The sequence below is a fragment of the Spermophilus citellus genome, assembly GCF_964194105.1.
Source record: "Spermophilus citellus genome assembly, chromosome: 14".
NCBI classification, from domain to species: domain Eukaryota; kingdom Metazoa; phylum Chordata; class Mammalia; order Rodentia; family Sciuridae; genus Spermophilus; species Spermophilus citellus.
In genome coordinates this window covers 20,450,086-20,473,504 of record NC_138194.1, presented here as the reverse complement: position 1 = coordinate 20,473,504, position 23,419 = coordinate 20,450,086, and the positions used below count along the sequence as shown (strand labels likewise).

General features: G+C 40.4%; 1 protein-coding gene across 1 annotated transcript in view; it reads right to left on the bottom strand.

The window, feature by feature from the left end:
• LOC308633169 (uncharacterized protein) overlaps positions 1 to 19,940 on the bottom strand; it is a gene marked incomplete at its 5' end in the record, with an annotated part of 30,142 nt that extends 10,202 nt beyond the window's left edge. Inside the window, 7 exons of the mRNA XM_081265725.1 lie at positions 4,906 to 5,055; positions 9,552 to 9,632; positions 11,351 to 11,532; positions 16,504 to 16,648; positions 18,074 to 18,503; positions 19,619 to 19,692; positions 19,899 to 19,940. Coding sequence (XP_081121851.1) covers positions 4,906 to 5,055; positions 9,552 to 9,632; positions 11,351 to 11,532; positions 16,504 to 16,648; positions 18,074 to 18,503; positions 19,619 to 19,692; positions 19,899 to 19,940 — 1,104 coding nt within the window. The remainder of the gene's footprint in view (positions 1 to 4,905; positions 5,056 to 9,551; positions 9,633 to 11,350; positions 11,533 to 16,503; positions 16,649 to 18,073; positions 18,504 to 19,618; positions 19,693 to 19,898) is intronic.
• Positions 19,941 to 23,419: the final 3,479 nt, after the last annotated feature.

The window sequence follows — 23,419 nt, the reverse complement described above, 5'->3', positions numbered from 1 at the left end:
TCATATGATCATCTCAAGAGACACAGAAAAGCCATTTGACAAAATACAGCACCCTTTCATGTTCAAAACATTAGAAAAACTAGAGATAACAGGAACATATCTCAACATCATGAAGGCTATCTACACTAAGCCTCAGGCCAACATCATTCTAAATGAGAAAAATTAAAGGCATTCCCTCTAAAAACTGGAACAAGACAGGTATGCCCTCTTTCACCATTTCTATTCAACATACTTCTTGAAACAGTGGCCAGAGCAATTAGACAAAAGAAGTTAAAGGAGTAACTACAGGAAAAGAACTTAAATTAGCACTATTTGCTGACAATACGATTCTATAACTAGAAGACCCCAAAAGCACCACTAGAAAACTTCTAGAACTAAAAAATAAATTCAGCAAGGCAGCAGGATATAAAATGAACACCCATTAAACAAAGGCATTTCTGTATATCAGTTAGAAAGCCTCGAGAAGGAAATGAGAAAAACTACCCCATTTACAGTAACTTTAAAAAAAGAAAAAATAAGATACTTGGGAATCAACAAAAGAGGTGAAATATCAAAACAATGAAACCTACAGAACCCTAAAAAAAGAAATCAAAGACGACCTTAGAAGATGGAAAGATCTACCTTACTCTTGCATACGCAATATTATCAAAATGACCACGTTACCAAAAGCACTATACAGATTTAATGCAATTCTGATCAAAATCCCAATGATATTTCTCATAGAAAAAGTAAAAGCAATCATGAAAATCATCTGGAAAAATAAGAGACCCAGAATAGCTAAAGCTATTCTAAGCAGGAAGAGTGAAGCAGACAGTTTCACTATACCAGATCTTAAACTATACTACAGAGAAATAGTAACAAAAGCAGCATGGTATGATATTGGCACCAAAACAGCTGGTAGATTGACCAATGATACACAATAGAGGACACAGAGACTAACCCACAAAATCACAATTATCTTATATGAGACAAAGGTGCCAAGAACATGCATTGGAGAAAAGATAGCCTCTTCAACAAATGATGCTGGGAAAACTGGAAATTCATTTGAAAAAAAAATGAAATTAAACCCCTAACTCTCACCATGCACAAAACTCAACTCAAAGTGGATCAAGGACCTAGGATTTAAACCAGAGACTCTGCATCTAATAGAAGAAAAAGTAGGCCCTAATCTTCATCATGTGGGGCTAGGCCCCAACTTCCTTAATAAGATGCCTATAGCACAAGAATTAAAACCAAGAATCAACAAATGGGATGGATTGAAACTAAAAAGTTTCTTCTCAGCAAGAAAAAGAAAAACAATCTGAGGTGAACAGAGAGCCTACATTCTGGGAGCAAATTTTTATCCCTCATACATCAGATAGAGAACTAATGTCAACGGTATATAAATAACACAGAATGCTAAGCACAAAAAAAAAAAAAAAAAAAAAAAAAACAGATAATCCAGTCAAGAAATGGGCCAAAGACCTGAACAGACACTTCTAAGAAAAGGACATAGTTCATCATCTCTTGCAATTAGAGAAATGCAAATCAAAAGCACTCTAAGATATGATCTCATTCCAATCGTAACAGCAGCTATTTTGAAGACCAACAACAAGTGTTGCTGAGGATGTGGGGGAAAAGGTACACTCATACACTTCTTGTGCGATTGCAAGTTGGTGCAGCCAATATGGAAAGCAGTATGGAGATGCCTTGGAAATCTGGAAATGAAACCACCATTTGACCCAGCTATTCCTCTTCTCGGACTATTCTCAAAGGACTTGAAAACGGCATACTACAGGGACACAGCCATGTCAATGTTTATAGCAGCACAATTCAGAATAGCAAACTGTGAAGCCAACCCAGATGCCCTTCAGTGGATGAATGGATAAAAAATATGTGGCATATATACACAATGGAATTTTACTCAGCAATAATAAAATCATGGCAATTGCATGTAAATGGATGGTATTGGAGAAGTGAAGTTAGTCAATCCCAAAAAACAAATGCTGAATGGTTTCTCTTATATAAGGAAGCTGAATATAGTGGGGTAGGGAGGGGGAGCATGGGAGGAATAGATGAATTCTACATCTATTAGAGGGGTGAAAGGGGAGGGGAAGTAGGTACGGGATTAGCAGTGATAGTGGAATGTGATAACATCATTATCCAAAGTACATGTATGAAGACACAAATTGGTCCCAAAATCCCTTATATACAACCAGAGATATGAAAAATTGTGCTGTATACATGTAATAAGAATTGTAATGCATTCCACTGTCATTGTTTTAAATCAAAAAATAAAAATAAAAAACACTCTTCAGCCTGTGTGAGGATCAAGGACAAATCCTTTCAACCACTCACCAAGACATTGAACTGCATTGTTTTTTTAGTTCTCAGCTGCAGGAAGAGCAGGAATATATGTGAATTTCAATACCTGACACCCACTGGGATATATTTGGGTGAAATGCAAGAGACAGAACATGGATGGTAGGTAAGGTGCAGAAAATCTGAGAAGCAGAAAAAAGTTATGAAAGCAATAGACATTCTCAAGCTCAGCAGGTAGTACCTGTGATGACAAATGTCAATCCCAGCCTAATTCTTGCCTACATTAACACAGACCTTCACTTCATGCATAGGGAATACTGGTCTTCAGCAATTTAAGAGGTATTTAACCAAATTTAATATCCTACACAACGTATTTTTGCAATGCACATTTTCAATAAAAGTCAGACAATTTTTACTTCAATATTGAGTTATTTAATTTCTTTTACATTTGTTATGATTTTAGAGTCAGCTGGGTAATTTTTACAAAATGACTTTTGGATTTTGGCCTCATTATTTTGAATCTGCAGACCCACTGTGGAATATTGTGGTTTTAACAAAATCAAACTTTTGATCATGGAATATTAACTGTTTTCCCAATTTGTTTCCGTTTTTTTTTTTTTTTGCATTTTACTTTCCCCTTTATTTTTACTTTGCAGTGAACAGTTCTTTTGTTATTACTTTCATTTTAAATTATTTTTTCTATATTTGTGAATGGATTTATGCCTCAATTTTAACACTGCCCATTGGTAGTGTGTATAAATTATATGACTTAATGTTGACCATTTAACCCATAACATTATTGAACTAATTTAGGTCTTATGTTTCATTAGTGCATGGAAATTGCTTAGAAATATTATAGAAATAAGAATATCATCTGCATATGCTATTTGACTTTTGATGTATAAAATGCTGTTCAATATTCTCAGAACAATATTTAGATGTAAGGAAACCATACATTTTTTTTCCTTTTTCTAAAACTAAATTGTCAAACACTTAGGTTCTCACCATTAAATATGAAAACAGTTCACAGCTGCCCTTTAGTGGATTGAAAAAGAATTGTCCTCTGGTCTTAACTGGCCATACATTTACAATAAATTACATAAGTATGTAATCTGCCAAAAGCTTTTCTCTATCAAAATGATTTTTGGAAACTTACATATTGTCCCTCTTGGTCATAAAGTCCAATCTTTATTTTTGTTGTTATTCTCAGTTTTCTAGGGGTTTGAATATCTGGGTCAACATCTATAGGAAGATGGTCTGCAATTTCCATTCTTTTGTTGTGTTATTTGGTATTTCTGGCCTTTCAGAAAGAATTAGTCCATTTTTTTTTCTATTTTTAGATGAAATCATGAATTATTCTTACTGATCTCTTATTACATGATTGCCAGAAATCACCTGTGAAGGCACCTTCTTTTTAAAAAATGTGATTACTGTTTGGTTTTTTTGGTGGGTTGATTTTTGGAGCTGGATTTTTGCCAGGTTGGCCTCACATTCCTTAGCCCAAATCCTCCTCCCACTGTAGCCTCACAGGTTGCCAGGACTAGTGGCGTGTGCTACCATGATCAGCTTTTCAGCTGCTCATAAAAATACCTGCAATTAAGTTAAATGTTAATTTGTAGGTCTACTTTATATTTCTTCATATCTGGGTCTACTAATGTATTCTATTGATTCCTGAAGTAATTTTCAAAGTTGATGATTATCTTGCAATTTATCCATATGTTGTTTTTTTCCAGGCTTCAGACTTTCTTGGCAATTAAGGTGGAATGATGAGAAAGCACAATGTGGGGAAATGAGAACCTGGCATTTTGTGAATTGAACAATGTCTCAGGATGCCTGTGCAGGACAGAGAGTGTGCACACATAATCCTGTAAGATAAATGAAGCAGAGAAGCTAAAGTAAATTATAATTTTAGTTAGCCTAATTAATATTCTTGAGTAGGTTTTATATGTCTTGAAACACTTGTTTAATTTTTAGGGCAGAATCTAAGTATTTTACCATATTTAAATTAGGTTATTAAAGGTTTTTTTTTTTTATTTTTGGTGAGTTGTATAAATTTCATATATTTTGGATGTTGAGCTTTTATCAGACATGTGGCTAGCAATGATTTTCTTTCACCAACAGTCTACTTTTACATTTCATTGATTGATTCCTTTGCTGCACAGAAGCATTTTTAGCTTTATGTAGTCTCACCTATCTCTTTATTTTTCCTTGCACATTCTCAAGAGGTTCTATTTAAAACCATTGTCAATGTGAATGAAAAAAATTCTTCTCATTTTCTTCTAGAATTTTTATGATTTCAGGTTATATCACAATGAACTATAACCACATGCTTGTGGGCTATTCTCAAAATGTTGGTAGGTAACACATACTGCAGAAGAGATGCAGAAAAGGAAACACTTTGACATCCTTGCCAGAAATATAAATTTGAATAGATATTTAAAAAACTATAAGGGCTATTTTTCAAAAAATTAAAACTAGAGATGCCATATGACCCAGACATTTTGTTGAGAATATGCCTGTATTTTTCAAGGGTCTTCAGAAAATGAGAATAAAATACATAAAAATGGATGTGTGTACAGAAGGGAGCTTCTTATATTTACTCACATAATCATGGGAGGAATAGTCACCAAATGTTTGCCTGCAGGATGGCAACACTGGGAAACTGGTAAGAGCTTGGTCCAAGATGCTGGAAGCTTCATAATGTGAGGAATCAAATGAAGCAGCTGTGGTCCAGGACAGAGGACTTAAAAGACCCTGGTAAATGAAAAAAACAAATAACCCAATCAACAAATGGGCCAAGGACCTGAACAGACACTTCTCAGAAGATATACAATCAGTAAATATATGGAAAAAGGCTCATCATCTTGAGCAATCAGAGAAACACAAATAAGAAGTACTTTAAGATATTATCTCACTCCAGTCAGAATGGCAGCTATCATGAAGACACACAATAAGTGTTGGCGAGGATGTGGGGAAAAGGTACACTGGTACACTCCTGATGGGAATGCAAATTGGTGCAGCCAATATGGAAAGCAGTATGGAGATTCCTTGGAAATCTGGGAATGGAACCACCATTTGACCCAGCTCTCCCACTCCTCAGTCTATACCCAAAGGACTTAAAAAGAGCATACTTCAGGGACACAGCCACATCAATGTTCATAGCAGCACAATTCACAATAGCTAAACTGTGAAGCCAACCTAGATGCCCTTCAATAGATGAATGGATAAAGAAAATGTGGCATTTGTACACAATGGAATATTACTCAGCAATAAAAGAGAATAAAATCATGGCATCTGCAGGTAAAAGGATGGCACTGGAGAAGATAATGCTAAGTGAAGTTTGCCAATCCCAAAAAAACAAATGCCAAATATTTTCTCTGATATAAGGAAGATGACTATACTGGGGTAGGGAGGGGGAGCATGGAAGGAATAGATAAATTCTACTTAGGGCAGAGGGGTGGGAAGGGAGAGGGTACGGATTAGCAAGGATGGTGGAATGTGATGGACATCATTATCCATCGTACATGTATGAAGACATGAATTGGTGTCAACCTACTTTACAGAGATATGAAAAATTGTGCTGTACATGTGTAATAAGAATTGTAATACGTTCTGCTGCCATATACTTTTTATAAATTAAAAATTTTTAAATTTTTGAAATGAAAAGCTGGCTCTTTGAAAAAAATAAATATACTCGATAAACCCTTATCCATGCTAATGTAGAGAAAAACTCAAATTACTAAAATTCATGATGAGAAAGGAAATATCACCATGAACACTAGAGAAATACAGAAGATAATTAGAAATTATTTTGAAAATTTGTACTCCAATAAAACAGAAAATACTGGAGACATCAATAAATGTCTACAATCATATAATTTAACCAAACGGAGTGAGGATGATATACACAAGTTAAACAGAACATTTTCAAGCAATGAAATAGAAGACACCATCAAAAGCCTACCAATGGGGGAAAAAAAAAAGCCCAGGACTCAATGGATACAAGACCGTTAAAGAAGAACTAACACCAATACTCATGAAATTATTTCATGAAATAGAAAACGAGGGAGCACTTCCAAACTCATTCTATGAGGCCAAAATCACCTTATTCTAAAATCAGACAAAGACACATCATAGAAAAAAGACTTCAGACCAATATCTCTAAAAAACAGATGCAAAAATTCTGAATAAAATTCTGGCAAATCAAATACAAAAACATATCAAAAAGATTGTGAACCATGATCAAGTGGGATTCATCCCCAGGATGCAAGGTTGGTTCAACATATGGAAATCAATAAAGTCAATAAAAATCATATGATCCTCTCAATAGATGCAGAAAAGTATTTGACAAAATACAGCACCCCTTCATTTTTAAAGCACTAGAAAAACTAGGGATAACAGGAACTTGCCTCAACATTGTAAAGGCTATCTATGCTAAGCCCCAGGCCAACATCATTCTAAATGGAGAAAAACTGAAGGCATTCCCTCTAAAATCTGAACAAGACAGGGATGCCCTCTCTCTCACCACTTCTATTAAACATAGTTCTTGAAACACTGGCCACAGCAATTCGATGAATGAAATTAAAGGAATAAGTAGAGGAAAAGAAGAACTTAAACTAGGACTCTTTGCTGATGATATGATTCTGTACCTACAAGACCCAAAAAACTCCATGATGAAACTTCTAGAACTAGAATTCAGCAAAGTACCAGGATATAAAATCAACACCCATAAATCAAAGGCATTTCTGTATATCAGTGACAAATCCTCTGAGAAGTAGATGAGCAAAACTACCCCATTCATAACATCCTCAAGGAAAAGATACCTGGGAATCCCCATTCATAATATCCTCAAGGAAAAGATATCTGGGAATCAACAAAAGAGGTAAAAGATCCATAAGATGAAAACTACGGAACACTAAAGAGAAATCAAAGACCTTAGAAGGTAGAAAGATCTACCTTACTCTTGCATAGGCAGAACTAATATTATCAATATGACCTTACTACCAAAAGCACTATACAGATTTAATGCAATTCTGATCAAAATCCCAATGACATTCCTCATGGAAATAGAAAAAGCAATCATGAAATTCATCTGGAAAAATAAGAGACCCAGAAGAGCCAAAGCAATCCTTAGCAGGAATAGTGAAGCAGGCGGTATCGTTACACCAGATCTTAAACTATACCATGGAGCAATAGAAAAAAAACAGCCTGTTACTGGCACCAAAACAGGCTGGTAGACCAATGGTACAGAATAGAGGACACAGAGACCAACCGACAAAATTACAACTATCTTATATTAGACAAAGGTGCCAGAAACATGCACTGGAGAAAGGATAGCATCTTCAACAAATGGTGCTGGGAGAACTGGAAATCCATATGCAACAAAATGAAGATGAACCCCTATCTCTCACCATGCACAAAAGTTAACTCAAAATGGATCAAGGACCTAGGAATTAAGGCAGAGACTCTGCATCTTACAGAAGCAAAAGTAGGCCCTAATCTTCACCATGTGGGATTAGGCCACAACTTCCTTAATAAGACTTGTATAGCACAAGAATTAAAACCAAGAATCAGTAAATGGGATGGATTCAAACTAAAAAGTTTTTTATAAAAAAAAAAAAAAACGAAAAAAAAAAAAAAACAAGAGAGCCTACATCCAGGAGCAAATATTGACCCCTCCCACATCAGATAGAGTGCTGCAGTCTGCCTGGGCACAAAATAACCGAGCCACCACAAAGCCTTGTGGATTCAAACAGCAACTCTTTATTCCTGAACTCTCATGGGCACCCTACATGCACATTCTGGGAACACACTGCCTCTACCCAGCTCTGCCCACCATTCTCTCAGAACCCCGGGAGAACTAAACAGGAACTCCAAAGCGCAGGCTCCTGAGGCAGCAGGATAAGGCCTAATCCTGGAGCTGCCCTATTCCAAGCAGGATCCACCCTAAACCTGGAGCTGCCCTATTCCCAGCAGAATCCACCCTAAACCCAGAGCCACCCTAATCCCTGAGCAGGGTCACCTTTCAACCCAAAAATGCCATGCACCATTCCTACTTGGCTATGGCTCTCAGCAATAGAGCACTAATCTCTAGGGTATATAAAGAACTCAAATATCTTAACACCAAAAAAAAAAAAAAAACAAAAACAAAAACAAAAACAAATGGGCCAAGGACCTGAACAGACACTTCTTAGAAGAGTATATACAATCAATCAACAAATATATGAAAAAATTCTCATCATCTCTAGCAATCAGAGAATTGCAAATAAAAACTAAGATATCATCTCACTCCAGTCAGAATGGCAGCTATTATGAAGACAAACAACAATAAGTGTTGGTGAGGATATGGGAAAAAAGGTACACTCATACATTGCTGGTGGGATTGCAAATTGGTGCAGCCAATATGGAAAGCACTATGGAGATTCCTTGGAAATCTGGCAATGGAACCACCATTTGACCCCGCTATTCCTCTTCTCGGAATTTACCCAAAGGACTTAAAAACAGCACACTACAGGGACACAGCCACATCAATGTTTATAGCAGCACAATTAATAGTAGCTAAACTGTGGAGCCAACCTAGATGCCGTTCAGTGGATGAATGCATAAAAACAAATTTGGCATTTATACACAATGGAATATTACTCAGCACTAAAAGAGAATAAAAACATGGCATTTGCCAGTAAATGGATGAAGTTGGAAAATATTATGCTAAGTGAAGTTAGCCAATCTCAAAAAAACAAATGCCAAATATTTTCTCTGATTTGTGGGGGTGACTCACAGTGGGGTAGGGAGGAAGAGCATAGGAGGATTAGAATAATTCTACATAGGGCAGAAGGGTGGGAGGGAAATGGAGGGGGAAGGAGATTAGCAAGGATGGTGGAAGGTGATGGTTATCATTATACAATGATATGATCGACATCATTATTCAAAATACATGCATAAAGACTTGAATTGGGTGTCAACATACCTTACATACAAAGAGAGGTGAAAAATTGTGTTATACATGTGTATTAAGAATTGTAATGCAGAAGAAATGAGTACATGTATAATGGCATAAGATGACGTGAATGTACTTTATATACAGAGATATGAAAAATTGTGCTCTATGTGTGTAATAAGGATCATAATGCATTCCACTGTTATCATGTATTTAAAAAAAAATAAAAACAATATATAAAATTAAATCATGACCTAAAAAACATCCTAAAAAGAGAGAAATTGTGAGATAGGATGCATGTGGTGCTACATACCTGATATATCCAGTGGTCTGGAGACTGAGGCAGGGGGATCACAATTGTGAAGCTGATCCCAGCAACTGAATGAAACCCTGCCTAAATTAAAAAAAAATTATATATATATGGAATAGTAATTTTTAAAAATTAAATTAAGAAATAAATTAAAAATATAAATTTTTAAGTAAAATTTTAAAAGGGGCTGAGGATATAGTTCAGTAGTAGGACACCCTGGAAATTCCATCCAGAAATAACCATTTCTGGCAATAAGCCACATTGTTTTTTGCCATATTGCATACAGTTTGACAAATACTATGAACCACATATCAGTTTTATATCGATCATATAAATGTCACATTTTACATATCACCATATTTTTAAAAGGACACCTGCAGAATTTGAAAAAATGTAAATACAGATCAGCACATAAGAGACTGAATGATAAAATTCCTCCTTATAAAGATGGCCACTTCCCTCAGGTTCATCTAGGATAACACCCCATCAAACTTTCAGCATGATTTCCTTTTCATTGAAGAAGGGACCAGAGCAAACAGTTTGAAAAGTCTCCTGGAAAGTTAAATTGAATGAAATTAGCCAAGAATTCTGAACTCTAAGAGCAAAATCAGGAACTAACATTACCAGGCACTAATGCATGTTATAAAATTATCATATTGCAGTAATTTGAAGACCAAAACAATTCAAAATGCAGAAATTTCATAGATGACTCCATATGTATGCAAATGTCAATTTTATTATGAAGTGCAATGAAAAGGCCTAGATAAATGCAACCATCTCCTGGAGAGGATTTGATGTGAGTGAACAAGACAACCCAGCATGAAGGGAGGTGTGGGAACTGGAGGCGCAGAGCACTGGTAGGGCTTGGGTGGAGGATGTGCGTGGTACTGGATTATACTCCAGCACCCTGAAAAAGCACATGTTGAGCAGGATTATGTTTCAAAATTATACCAGAATAGGAGGCTCCTGGTATAATTTGGTATAACTGTTACAATTATCATCAAAAAATCATGACGTCAACAGAGTCCACCCACGAACCCACGTGGATGTAAAAATCATACATGTAATTGCAATGGAAAAGTCATTATCAATCAAACCCTAACCAGGCCACCCTCAGCAACTTAGCTACACCTGCGCTCAGAATAAAAACTAAAAACTACCAGGGTCAGAGCTGAGTGGTAAAGCACCCTTCTGTTAACTACCAAAACAAAAAACAAACTCCACAAAACTAGCTCAGGAATAAGTGGATCCCTGTACACCGCAGCTCCCCTCCTGCAGGAAAACGGGGTTTGGAGGATTTTTCATTTTATTTAGAGGCAGGGTCTCATCTAGCTGAGTCTCTAAGTGCCTCGCCAAGTTGCCAAGGCTGGCCTTGACCTCGCAATCCTCCTGCATCCGCCTCTCCCCACCCTTCCCAGCCTCTGGGATGACAGGTGTGTGCCATCGCTGGGCTAGGAGATTGGATTCTTCTAGTGGTCCCACCTGTCAATCACCTCAGCCCCTGAAGAGGCCAGGCAGCCGCGCTCACCTGCCACATAAGACTTGAGCAGGGGCTAAGGCTGCCCCCAAGGTATGGGGTGGCCGCGAGGGGTCTCCGCAACTGTCACGCTCCCCACCCGGCTGGCCAGGGGGACTGAAGGGCACTGTCCCCGAGGGGCTCAGGCCTGCGGCCTAAGAGAACGCCCAGAGTCAGAGTGGGCCAGCTCAGGCTCCCGCCACTGCAGGTCCTGCAGGATGGCTTCCCTGCCTGGCCTACCTCCCAAGCCTCCCTGTCCAGGCACCAGGTGCCACTGCACACTCACGATTTCCTGGTTCCCAGCAGCCAAGCCTGCCCTGAGGAGCTGCGGCCCCTGCATGGCAGGGTCACCCGGGGTCCTGGGCAGGAGCAAAGCCTGGAGTCCAACTGCAGTAATCTGAGGGGAACCGCAGACCGCAGAGAAATAAAACTCTTCCGGATCCCGGAAGCCCGCCCCTTGCTCGCTGGCTGCGCTCAGAATTGGACAGCGCTCAGGATCGGACAGCGCTCACAACCGGGGCTTCTGATTGGACAGGGCGTCAGTCAGTCTCCGCTCTCCCCAGCCTGAGCCCAGCCAGCCTTCTTTTTGAGTGACACGGGGGTGATATCCGCTCCGGGGAAGAAGGAGACCAGAATGGCAGGGTTGGGCTGCAGCTTTTTTCTTTTCCTTTTGAAGTCTGGGCATTGGGTTAGGGTTAGGGTACCAGAATTCTAAGTTCTGTTCGGTTTTGATGTTAGGAAATTGAAGTCATTTCTTGAAAGTTTCACCACACAAAGCGTCTTTGAGCTGCCGACTTGTCTCTGTTTATCTGTGCAAAATTCTCCAAGCAGAACTGCCCTTTCGCCCCTTGGGAACTGTCCAGTGCATCAAGGCCTGCGCTGGTTGAGGCTCATGGGGGGCCAGGCAGGCTCCCTGGAGGAGGCTGCACCCGGTTGGCAGCATGAAAGCTGATGTTCCTCCAGCGAGTTGAATCTGTATCTCAGCCCTTGTTGAGGCTGGAGGCAGAGTAAGGAGATCAGCACAAAAGAGACCCCCAGAGCACAGACCTGGGTAAACCCCAGCTGCACTGGGCTCCCTAGCTCTTTGGCCACTGGGGGTTGAATTCAGAGGACTCGACCTCTAAGCCCCTTCCCCAGCCCTAGTTTGAATTTTATTTATAGACAGGGTATCACTGAGTTGCTTAGCACTTTTCTTTTGCTGAGGCTGCCTTTGAATTCACCATCCTCCTGCCTCATCTTCCCCAGCGGCTGCAATTACAGGCGTGTGCCACTTTTTTTTTTTTCTTTCTTTTTGAGAGAAGTACCTGCAGTGGCCACAGGATAACAGCCTGGCACAGATCAAGGCCACCCTGGGTGCTCTCCCTGGTTCCTGCCAGTCCCCTGGATCCCAGGCAATTGGATCCTGTATCAGCTGAATACTCTGCACTTGACAAGAAAGAAGATGCAAACAAAGTCAATGTGTTTCCAGAGAGATCTCTGAGTCTTGTCCCCCCAATTCAGTGGTGAAAAAAGTCACATAATACAGAGAAGACTTCTTGTTAAGAGGGCCTCAAGGGTCTCTCTCTCTTTAAGGAAAAACAATTTGCGTTTGATTGGGAGTCCAGGAAAGACAATTCCTGGTTTTCCTAATATTTTAAATAACTCCTTAGGCTTGAATGCACCCTGTTCATCTCTGCCTTAGTTAACCATGGAGGTCTCAAGATTACCTGCCCCCTGTGACCCCTGCACCTGCAGATGAATGGGGGGTTCCTATCTTCTCCTTGCAGCACCCTGAACCTCCACCTTCCCACAGGATCCAACACCTTTGGCAGCATCCAATGGGGGAGTGGTTTAGAAAATTCTGGAATGTACCTAAAGACATTTCCTCATCCAGCTAAGATGTTATCAATTTGGTCCCATGGTCCTTTTAGTAATTTTAACTTTTTCTGTTTTATTGGTTCTTCTTAGATATAAATGACCATAGAGTCCATTTTTGTAAAATTACCCAAACATAAAATATACCTTATTCTCCTTAGGACCCCATTCGTGTGGGTGGGCAAGATGGGTGGATTCACTTAGGTATTTTCATATATTTGAATAGGAACATTATGGTCCATTCATGCTATGGTATTCTCTGTTCTTATCTCCTCTCCCTTCCTGTTGTTCCCCTTTGTCTAACCTACTGAAATTCTCTTCCTACCCCCCACATTCCTTGTGATGTAGATAACACATATCAGGGAAAACATGTGACCTTTGGTTTGGGGGGATTGCCTTATTTTACTTTAGCATGAGAAGCTCCAGATCCATTCATTTACTGGGCAATGATATGAAGTCATCCTTTTTTTAAACCTGAGTAATATTCCACCTTGTATACATACCAAAATTTCTTTATCTATTCATCTGTTGATGGGCATTTAGGCTGGCTCCATAGCTTAGCTATTGTGAGTTGTGCTATCATAAACACTGATGTGGCTGTGTCCCTGTAGTATGCTGATTTTATCCTCTGTATTTATGCTGAGGATTGGGATAACTGACTCAGAGGGTGGTTCCAGTCCTAATTTCTTGAGGAATCTCCATCCTGCATTCCAGAGAGGTTACACCAATGTGCAGTTTATCCAACAATGTGTGGGCATTCTCTGTTCCCCACATCCTCACCAATTTATTGTTACTGTATTCTTGATAATTGCCATTCTGACTGGAGTGAAAGAGAATCTCAGTGCAATTTCAATTTGCATTTCCCTAATTGCTAGAATATGTTGCCTTTTCAGTATTTTTTAAAAATATTTTTTCTAGTTGGAGTTGGACCCAATACCTTTATTCTGTCCATTTATTTTCCTGTGGTGCTGAGGATGGAACCCAGTGCCTCACACGTGCTAGGCAAGAGCTCTATGGCTGAGCCCCAGCCCCAGCCCCCATTTTCAGGGGGCTCAAAGTTTTTACTTTTGCTTCTCAGTAATAGGATCCCAGGTATTTGGGGGACCAGTTTTGCTGCATTTGTGAAATGGAAACATTTCTCTTCAAGGAAGATGGAGAAGATAAAGGCACATGCCCAGAATTCCAGGGGGCTCAAATTTTTTTACTTTTGCTTCTCAGTAATAGCAGCCCAGGTATTTTGGGGACCAGTTTTGCTGCATTTGTGAAATGGGAACATTTCTCTTCAAGGAAGATGGAGAAGATAAAAGCACATGCCCAGAATTCCAGGGATGAGCAGTACACAGTTGTCTTGCCCATGATGAAGAGAAGTTGTATGTGGGTGAGAAGAGGGAAAGAGCCCGGGACACCTTGGGGCCAGAACCCTACATTCTCCCAAGAGGGAAATTATTAATTATTCTTGCTGTTAGTTTTCTTAACCAAAATGAGAAATTTTCCTAAGCTACCAGTGCCACTAGATATAGGTCTGTGGATGGAGCTCAGATTTGTCTTGAGAGGCAAGGAAATGTGAATAACTAACCCAGTGGTTCCAGTAACCAACAAGCTAGACCTTGGGCTCCTTGGGGGCAAAACACTGGGTTTTACCCAATAATTAACAATCCATCAGCACCTGACACCCAATTAATTGGGGACGGAGAATAGGATCGGTGGGTGTGGGGGTCTGTGGGTGGCCATCTGCAGGAGCTTGCCTCTAGGGTGCATCCCTTGTATCTGAGAGGTTTTTCAACACCAATGAGATTTTTTAAAAAGTGGCGAGAAAACTGGCAAGACCCTCTGTAATATTCTAACCTGGAAAATTCATAAGCACTTTAAAAGCATCTTAATGTTTATCCTCATTCAAATGGGCCTCAATCAGAATGCAACCATTTGAAAATAGCTGTCAACATGAAAAATTTCTGAAATCTGCTGGTTTGTGGACCACATTTGTGGATGACTGCAAAAACATATCAGTCCATGGCTAAATACATAATTAAAAATAGAAATCTAACAATGAGCCTTCTCTTAAAACTTCCATCCTGAAAACACTGCCCTGTTTTCTTTGATAACTAAATGATCATTTAATCATTCCTCTAGTAACACTTGAGGTCCATAAAGAACTGTGGAACATGTCTGGTTTGGGCAGAAATGTTGGGATACCAATAAGAAAGTTACACTGAACCTCAAAGGAGAAGGTCATAAATCACCAGAATACAGGAATGCCTACAAAAAATGTGAAATTACAAACAAAGGACTGGGGTTGTGGCTCAGTGAGAGAGTATCTGCCTAGCACCTGTGAGGCATAGGGTTCAATCGTCAGCACCACATTAAAAAGAAATATATAAAATGAAGGTATCCTGTCCAACTAAAAAATATTTTTAAAAATAAAGATCAGATTTTTATTTAAAAAAAAAGGAAATAGCTGCAATGCAACATTTCTCCTAGACCAGCTTCCTGGACCCCCAAATACTAGCATGGTATGAGCAAGCTTAAAAAAATGGGTGAGAAATTACAGAAGTCTGCTCTGGCCCCATCTCTAGTCCATCCTGAGTTAAATGTCCCTCTCCAAATAGCAACACCTCCAACCTTGAATTTGCTGTCTCTCCCTTTAGAGTTTCTCACATGTTTTCCTTTCTTTCTTCCTGTGGTGCTGGGGATTGAGCCTGGGACCTTGTGCATGTGAAGCAAGCTCACAACCGACCTTACTGTATCTGGGCCCCTCACATTCTTTCCTGAATGTGTGTCTGCTTTTCAAAATAGGTCTGTCTATGTGCCTGACAATTGATGTAGTATTATTCCATAAATAACGACTGTAGAATTTTCCTTTTGGAGAGAACAAGGGCCTCCAGTGGCTCCTCATTATGCCCAGGGACTGATACCTCATCCCTCAGATCATGCTGGCATTGGGGGTGTGGGTTACCTTGCTTTGTCAGATGAAACCAGGTTTGATCCTGGGAGTTAAGCATGCACCAGACTGCCTTGTTTACACACAAGCCTTTCTTAAAGGATACTTTGGCATACAACCATATACTATGGAAACGAGGTTCAACTTCCTTCCTGGTGGACATTTTAGCATTACAACGAAGTAGAATTGACTTCCTAGTCACTGGTACTTTTTCTTGAGGTTATTTGAGAAAGAGGTTCGTCATAAACTTATTAAACACATCCCAAATTCTTGGGTCATAGTCTCATGGGAAATCATGTTTTCTATTAGGAGAGGCTCAAGTTGTGTCTTCTATTCTTAAGCTCCAAGGTGCTAACAATGCAATGTGTGCACAAACAGAATGTGGTGCATGAGTAATTGGAGAGATGTTCTCTTCTACACAAGTGGAGCACTATCCCAACAGTCAGTCTCTCAACAAACATGGCAACTAGCAACTAAAAGGAAAGTATTACAAAAACAGTATATCAACTGGGAAACTGCAGGAGAAAGCAGAGGCTCCTGCCCCTGGAGGGCTGGGGTGTGGTGGGGTGAGATTGCATCATGCTACTCAGAACACTTTGCAATTTAAAACTCATGAGTTTCTCATTCTGGAATTGTCTATAGCTTACAGAAAGTGAAGCCATTGATAAGAGGAACTATGAGAGTCGAATTGCTGTAAAACAAATACCGAGAGGCAATCTCCTGAGTGGTCAGAGAGAAACAGTTGATCAGGTACAAGACAGCATTAGTGGTTTTCCCTAGAAATCCAAGAAGCTGGAAGACAGTGGGAGGGCTGTTTTAAACCATCAATAATTTTATACCTTGCTAAACTGTGCGTCAATTGATAAAGGAAGATTTGTAAGAGGAAATGTTTGTGGTGAGTAACAACTTTTCCAGAAATGCCAATATAGCCATCAAGGTTAAAGGAAATGAGAAAAGACAGAATCTTGAGTCCACATAAGATAATGAGAAATAATGGTAGATGTAGCTCAGTAGCTCAATTTGATAGCTAAATATAGCCAGTGCCACGGAGTATTTAGTCTCTAACTCTTTTCTATTTGTTTTAAAAATATAAGTGTAAAAACTTGTACTTTATATGTGTAATAAGAATTTCAATGTATTGCACTGTTGTGTATTTAAAAAATAAAATTGAAAAATAAATGATTGCAAAAATAACACTTAGAACACATAAATAACACTTAGAACCAAACAAACATTGATGCTGAATGACTACAAGACTACATTTTTATTGCTATCAGGAAATACCTAAGGCTGAGTAGTTTGCGATTAAAAAGTTCTTTAGGTCAGAATTTTTGAGTCTGAGAGTCCAAGATAAAGGGATGCCATCCACTTTGCTTCTGGGGACTACCCACTGCGCTCCATTCCAGCATGATGGCTGTCATCAGAGTGGGGACAAGTGAAAGAGGAAAAATTATATGGACCCATATGAGCCACAGATCAGAGAGGGGCAGTCTTGATTTTTCATAACAACTCATTTTCTCAAAAACTCATTCCAAGAGACTAGCATCCATTCCTCCTGAGGGTGGCTTCCCCAGTGACTGAATTAATGCCCAGTAGACAGTACATTTGAAAGTTTCCCCTGCCTCAGTGCTACTGTAATGAGAACAAAGTGTCCAAAACATAAGCTTGTTTGGGGACAAATGATATCCAAGCCATACAAGACACACAATGCATGAAGTTATAGTCTATGAGAAAGATAAAAATCAGGACTAAGGGACAAATCTGTAAGATTAGCAAAATTTGTCTATACTATTGAAATTAATTTGGCATGCATAAAAATGATTGTCATAAATTTAAGATGTTAGGGTTCTGTATGGAGTGAATATTAATTAAATAAGTTTTAGGTATTGTATGGAGTGAATATTAGTTAAATAAGTATTAGGTATTGTATGGAGTGAATATTAGTTAAATAAGTATTAGGTATTGTACTTTAGGCAAATATATTTTGATGTTAGAACTTTAAGTAAACATATTTTGCTGCTATAAACAGGCTGATGTGACAAGTGTGTTAGATATAGATAAGGTAGTGACAAGTGCGAAGTGTGTTAGGTATGGATAAGGATGATGTAAGGGGAAAACCCCGGTGGGTGTAAACGAGTAAAAGAATGAGGTAATGCTGTAAATTGGATATAAATATTGGGCCCGGAGGACAGGCAGTACCATTCAGGCCATGCCCGCCTGATGGTCCGTCCAGTCTCTGCTCTGCTGCCTGCTGTGTGAGGATCCTGAATAAACGAGGCATTGAAAGACATCTCCGAGAGTCGGTGTGTTCATGTCGCCGGGATTCTGGTTCGGGTAGGACACGGCCGGGGACCCGCCTGCGGTTGACCTCCGAAACCAAGGCCCCTCCAGCCTCGGGAGCTGCTCGCGACAGTTGGCGTAGTCGGCAGGATCATCTGAAGGACTCCGCAGGACTCCACAGCTGGAAAGGGTAAGATTCCCCTTGCAAGGCCATCCAGCACTTGGCCCGTCCCGAGCACCAAGTGACCGTGATCGTCTGGCACTGGTGCAGATGGCGGTAACCAAGGGGGAACGCCCCCGCTGAAACTCTTTTAAAGAGAGACGGCGGTCCCCAGCGGATGGGCTGGACGAAGCGAAGAATAGGGGCCTGGGCAGAAGTTAGGTATGATCAGCTTTTCCACGAGCTAGTGTCAGGCATAGAAAGAGACAGTATATTGAGTTGGAACCTTAGGTTGCTCAAGTTAGAAGCGTACGCAAAGAACATAAAATGGACGTTAGGTCAAAAATGAAGCAATTTTTTAAAAGGTGCACCAAAATAACCACGGGGCAGTCGATTAGCGAGCTGAAATCCCAGTCTCCATGGAGGCCACTTGAAAGGATAGTACAGGCCAAAATGCCTGAGTTCCAAAAAGGAACCACTGTAGAAATACCAATGAGCAACCCTAACACAGCAAAACCAATCGTGCAGAGAGCAGACAAGAAAGAAATCCCGGGAATATTACTTAAAATAATAAGTGATGTGGATGAGGATAGAATGCGAGGGAAAAAGCTAGTGGCAGAAGCCATAAAAAAGAATAGCAATAACCCATTCCTCAAAGACATCATGGAGGAGATGGAGAACCCAGAAAGCTGCCCAGTTTCAATAATAAAAACCTCCACACCCAGAAGGGGATGCCCGGATGGGTTGGAGCAGTCAATGGAAACAAGGAGCCTAAACAGAGCAGAAATATTACAACTAAGAAATGACTTCTCTCAGAAAGGTCAGACAGACGGAGATTTTCTGTTTATGCTCTGGTCAAAAGGAGGAGAGAGTATAAGGCTGTCTGGAGACGAGGTCAAACAGTTAAACCTCCAGATTGATCAACCATCAGTACAGGAAGCATTGTCCAGACTTGCGGATGTAGATAACTTAGAGGTAAGGACCCTGTTTGAATGGGTTAGTAGAGCTTGGAGAGAAGGAATTCCCAACATGGATTTAGGCTTCCTAGAAGGAAAGATAAGATGGAACGGACCATCGGAAGGTATAAAACTGGTAAGGAAGTTAGGAGTAATTTGTTATATATATAGTGACGGAGCAGTACCTCCGCTCCGCAGCCCCTTGACAGCTATGTTAAGGAGGATCATTTTAAAAGGAGCCCCGGAAAATCATAGAATTATCCTGTCTACTGCACTAGCGGGAGCAAACACCCTGTGGGACGTGGTTGAATTTTTAAAACAGCACCAGGAGCTACAGGTAGAGAATAGGATGTCATTCACTGCAACCCTGTCCTTCGCAGGAAAAAACGAGTCAGGGTCGACGCCTGGCCAACGTCGGCCCGGAAGGGGAAGGCCACTACCTGGAGGCCCCAACAAGTTCGTGTTTCAGAACAGGGGCCAGCCAGGGGGTGGACGCCCGAACCAAGAGGGAAACAGGGAGTACAGATGGCAGAACAGTCCCAGACAGAACCCCAGAAATTGGGGGCAAGGGAACCAGGATTGGAGGAAAGTCTGGCCAGGGCAGCCCTGGCAAGGACAAACAATGCAAAACATAAGGAGGACCAACATCAATGTTGGGCAACGCAATTTTGGACGGAATGCAGGCCATTCATACAATTGACATTTAGGATAAATGACAACAAGTACAGTGATTCCTTCCTGGTAGACACAGGAAGCCAGATAACCATAGTAAGGGATGATTTTATTAAAAACAAATTAGGGAACAATGTAGAAGTTAAAGGAATCACTGGACATACTTTAAGAATGAATAAGTTGAAAATTAAGTTGTGTATATATGAGAAGGAGATAGAAGTCAGTGCTCTGTGTGGAAGTGTGCCCCATTCAGTATTAGGAATAGAAGAAATAAGAAAAATTTATGGTGATCGGCTACCCTTGAAAAAGGTGAAGGATTGCCTGGCTGGACAGTTATCGAAAGTGAAGGTGGAACCGGTCAAATTACCTAATGTTCCACCGGTATTCACTAAACAGTACCCAATAAAGGGCAGACATGAAGAAGTGACGGAGACTATTAAGGAATTGGAAGATAGAGGAATCATTGAGAAAACAAGTACATTTAAATATAATAGCCCAGTTTGGCCAGTCAGGAAACCTAATGGAAAGTGGAGATTGACAATAGATTATAGAAATTTGAATAAGATGTCTCCGGCGATGCCTGGTACATTACCGGACGTAGAAAGTATTTATAATGAGGTAAGAAATTTTGCACCCAAATTGTTTTCAGTTATAGATTTATCTGACATGTTTTTCGCTATCCCACTTCATGAAGAAAGTAGGGAAATGACAGCGTTTACATGGAATGCCATACAATATCAGTTTACCAGAGTGCCCCAGGGATACAAGAACAGTCCTATAATTGCACACCAAGCAATCCAAACGACAGGGATACAAGAACAGTCCTATAATTGCACACCAAGCAATCCAAACGACACTGGATAAACTCCAGTTACCAACAGGGGTTAGGATATGGACATACGTAGATGATATCTTAATTGCTGGAAAGGAAAAAGAGGATATGAAATTGGCAACAAAATTGGTGGTTAAAACCTTGAGGGATCAAGGATGGACAATTAATGAGGATAAGGTACAGGGCCCACAAGAAACAGTAAAATATTTAGGGGTAATGTGGACAGCATCTGGACCTAGAGTTCCTGAAAAAGTGCTGGATGTAATATTGAATTTGAAAACCCCTGCAAATAAGGAAGAAGCCCAGCACGTGATGGGAATCCTAGGATATTGGAGAATGCACATCCCTTACTTACAGGTACTCCTGGCCCCAATATATAGGGTGTGTAGGAAGGCAGCGGACTTCCAGTGGACAAAAGAACAGGAGGAAGGTTTAAGGCTGTCCAAGGAATATATTAGTTCCTATGCCCAGTTGTACATTCCCCAGGAGGGTGAGACTATCATGATTGACATGGTCTATATCAATGACCATGGTGTATGGGGTGTGTACATCAAATCGAGGGGACAAACAAGACCAATGGGTTTCTACACCAAGAAGTTCCCGTTTGCAGAAAATAGATATTCATTATTTGAGAAACTGATCTGGACCGCTTGCACCGCACTGCAATCATTGGGTTTTGCGCTGCTGGGAAAGGAAGTGGTAATTAGAACACCGGTCCCAATTTTGGACTGGGTGAAGATGGGAGATGATAAATTGGCTGGACTCCCGATTGAGAAAAAAGTATTACAGTGGAAATGGTATTTGGACAACTTGTGCCGAGAGGCGCATGTAACTAGTAATTCCAAAATTATGAAGTTAACAGAGGATGTGGCGTCACAACCATTGGTGCCAGTTCCCGTGATTCCTAAGCCAGCGGCGCAGAGGCCCATTGGTAAATGGGGGGCGCACGCGGACAGTGGCAATACGTGGTATACGGATGGGTCTGCAATCATTAAAGACAAAGTGGTACACTGGAAGGCGGCTGCTATTAGACCTAGTGATGGAACAATTTTAACAAAGGAAGGAAAGGATAAGTCAGCACAAGTAGCTGAATTAGAAGCAGTAAAGTTAGCAGTCGAACGATCGGTTTCAGAAAAACAAAAGTATGTCCACATTATGTCAGATTCCTGGGCTGTATGTAATGGGATTGCAATATGGTCTGGTAAATGGAAAGCGACAAGTTTTCAAATCAATGGCAAAGATGTTTGGAGTAAACCCGTGTGGGAATATTTGGCTAGTGCACCTATTAACATTCTGGTGAGCCATGTGGATGCGCACACGGGTAAACAGGATGAGATTTCTAAAGGGAATGAAAAGGCAGATAAAATGAGTAAGATACAAGTGAATGCCCTGAAATTGATAAATAAGAGCCCGTGGACAGCCATCCCAGGAGAAGATATGAAGATGAGGTTTATCAGGAAACCTAGGTGGGAGATTCAGGGGCGTGAGTTGGAAACACGCCTGAGCTCTGCAGAATTATTATCACTACATAGGTATTTGGGCCATCTTGGAACACATGCACTGTATCAATGGCTACAGGCCAGGAACCTGAAAGGTACATGGCATGCATGTAAAACTGCTATTCAGCAGTGTGGACAATGTGCAGAAGCAGGAACTCGTTTCCGCCATACATATGCACACACTCCAGGGACACCTAGAGGATTCAATCAGCGTGTGCAAATGGATTACATTGGACCAGTAAGAGAGAAATGGTACATTTGTACCATGGTAGATTGTTGTACAGGGTTAGGACTGGCCCTCCCTTCTAAACGAGCGGATGCCCGCACGACCGAGGAGGCGATATGGAACTGGTGCTCCAGGTACGGGGTCCCCTGGGTAATTAGTACCGATCAAGGTACACATTTTACTAGCATCAGAGTGGGACGATTGGCTGACACTCTGGGCATAAATTGGGATTTCCACTTGAGCTATAATCCAACAGCAGCGGGGAATATTGAAAGATTTAATGGATTACTTAAAAATAAATTATTGATGTTACATGATACCCCGCTGCCACAAGCAATACTAATTGCAGTTTTTGAACTTAATTCTAGGCAAAGACTGCACAGAAAGTCGCCTTTTGAGGAAACATTCCCGGGGGAGGCCCAAAGATTGGAGAGCACCAGTGAAATTGACCCTCCACGACAATCCAGGGTTTGGATTCGGGATCGGAAAGACAGGTCGGTTCAGAAAGGAGATGCGCTTGCACACGGTCCAGGGAATACTGTCTGGACCTCGGGAGAGAAAGGACAATTAAGGCTAACCAAGGTACAAGATGTGCTGCCGAGGTAAAGCTTGGGTTATTGCACAGTGCCTGTGGGTTTTAGTAATAATTTATGGTTGTGCTGTGATAGGCGGATATTTCCACTGTAAGGATTGGAGACAACCAATCTCCAATTGTACCCATACCCATAATTCTAACGATATTAGGGACTTCACAGAGGGTTTGAGAGACTTTTTTGGGTGTTATGTGTTGAATTATACTGTGTGTTTTTGGGAGTGATTAATGCAAATAGTGCTACAGATAGTACAACAAATAGTACTACACCAACTACAAATTATTAGCTATATCTGTATTAGTTGTCTAATTGTATAACAAAATTTTGTAGGAATAGAAATTGCAA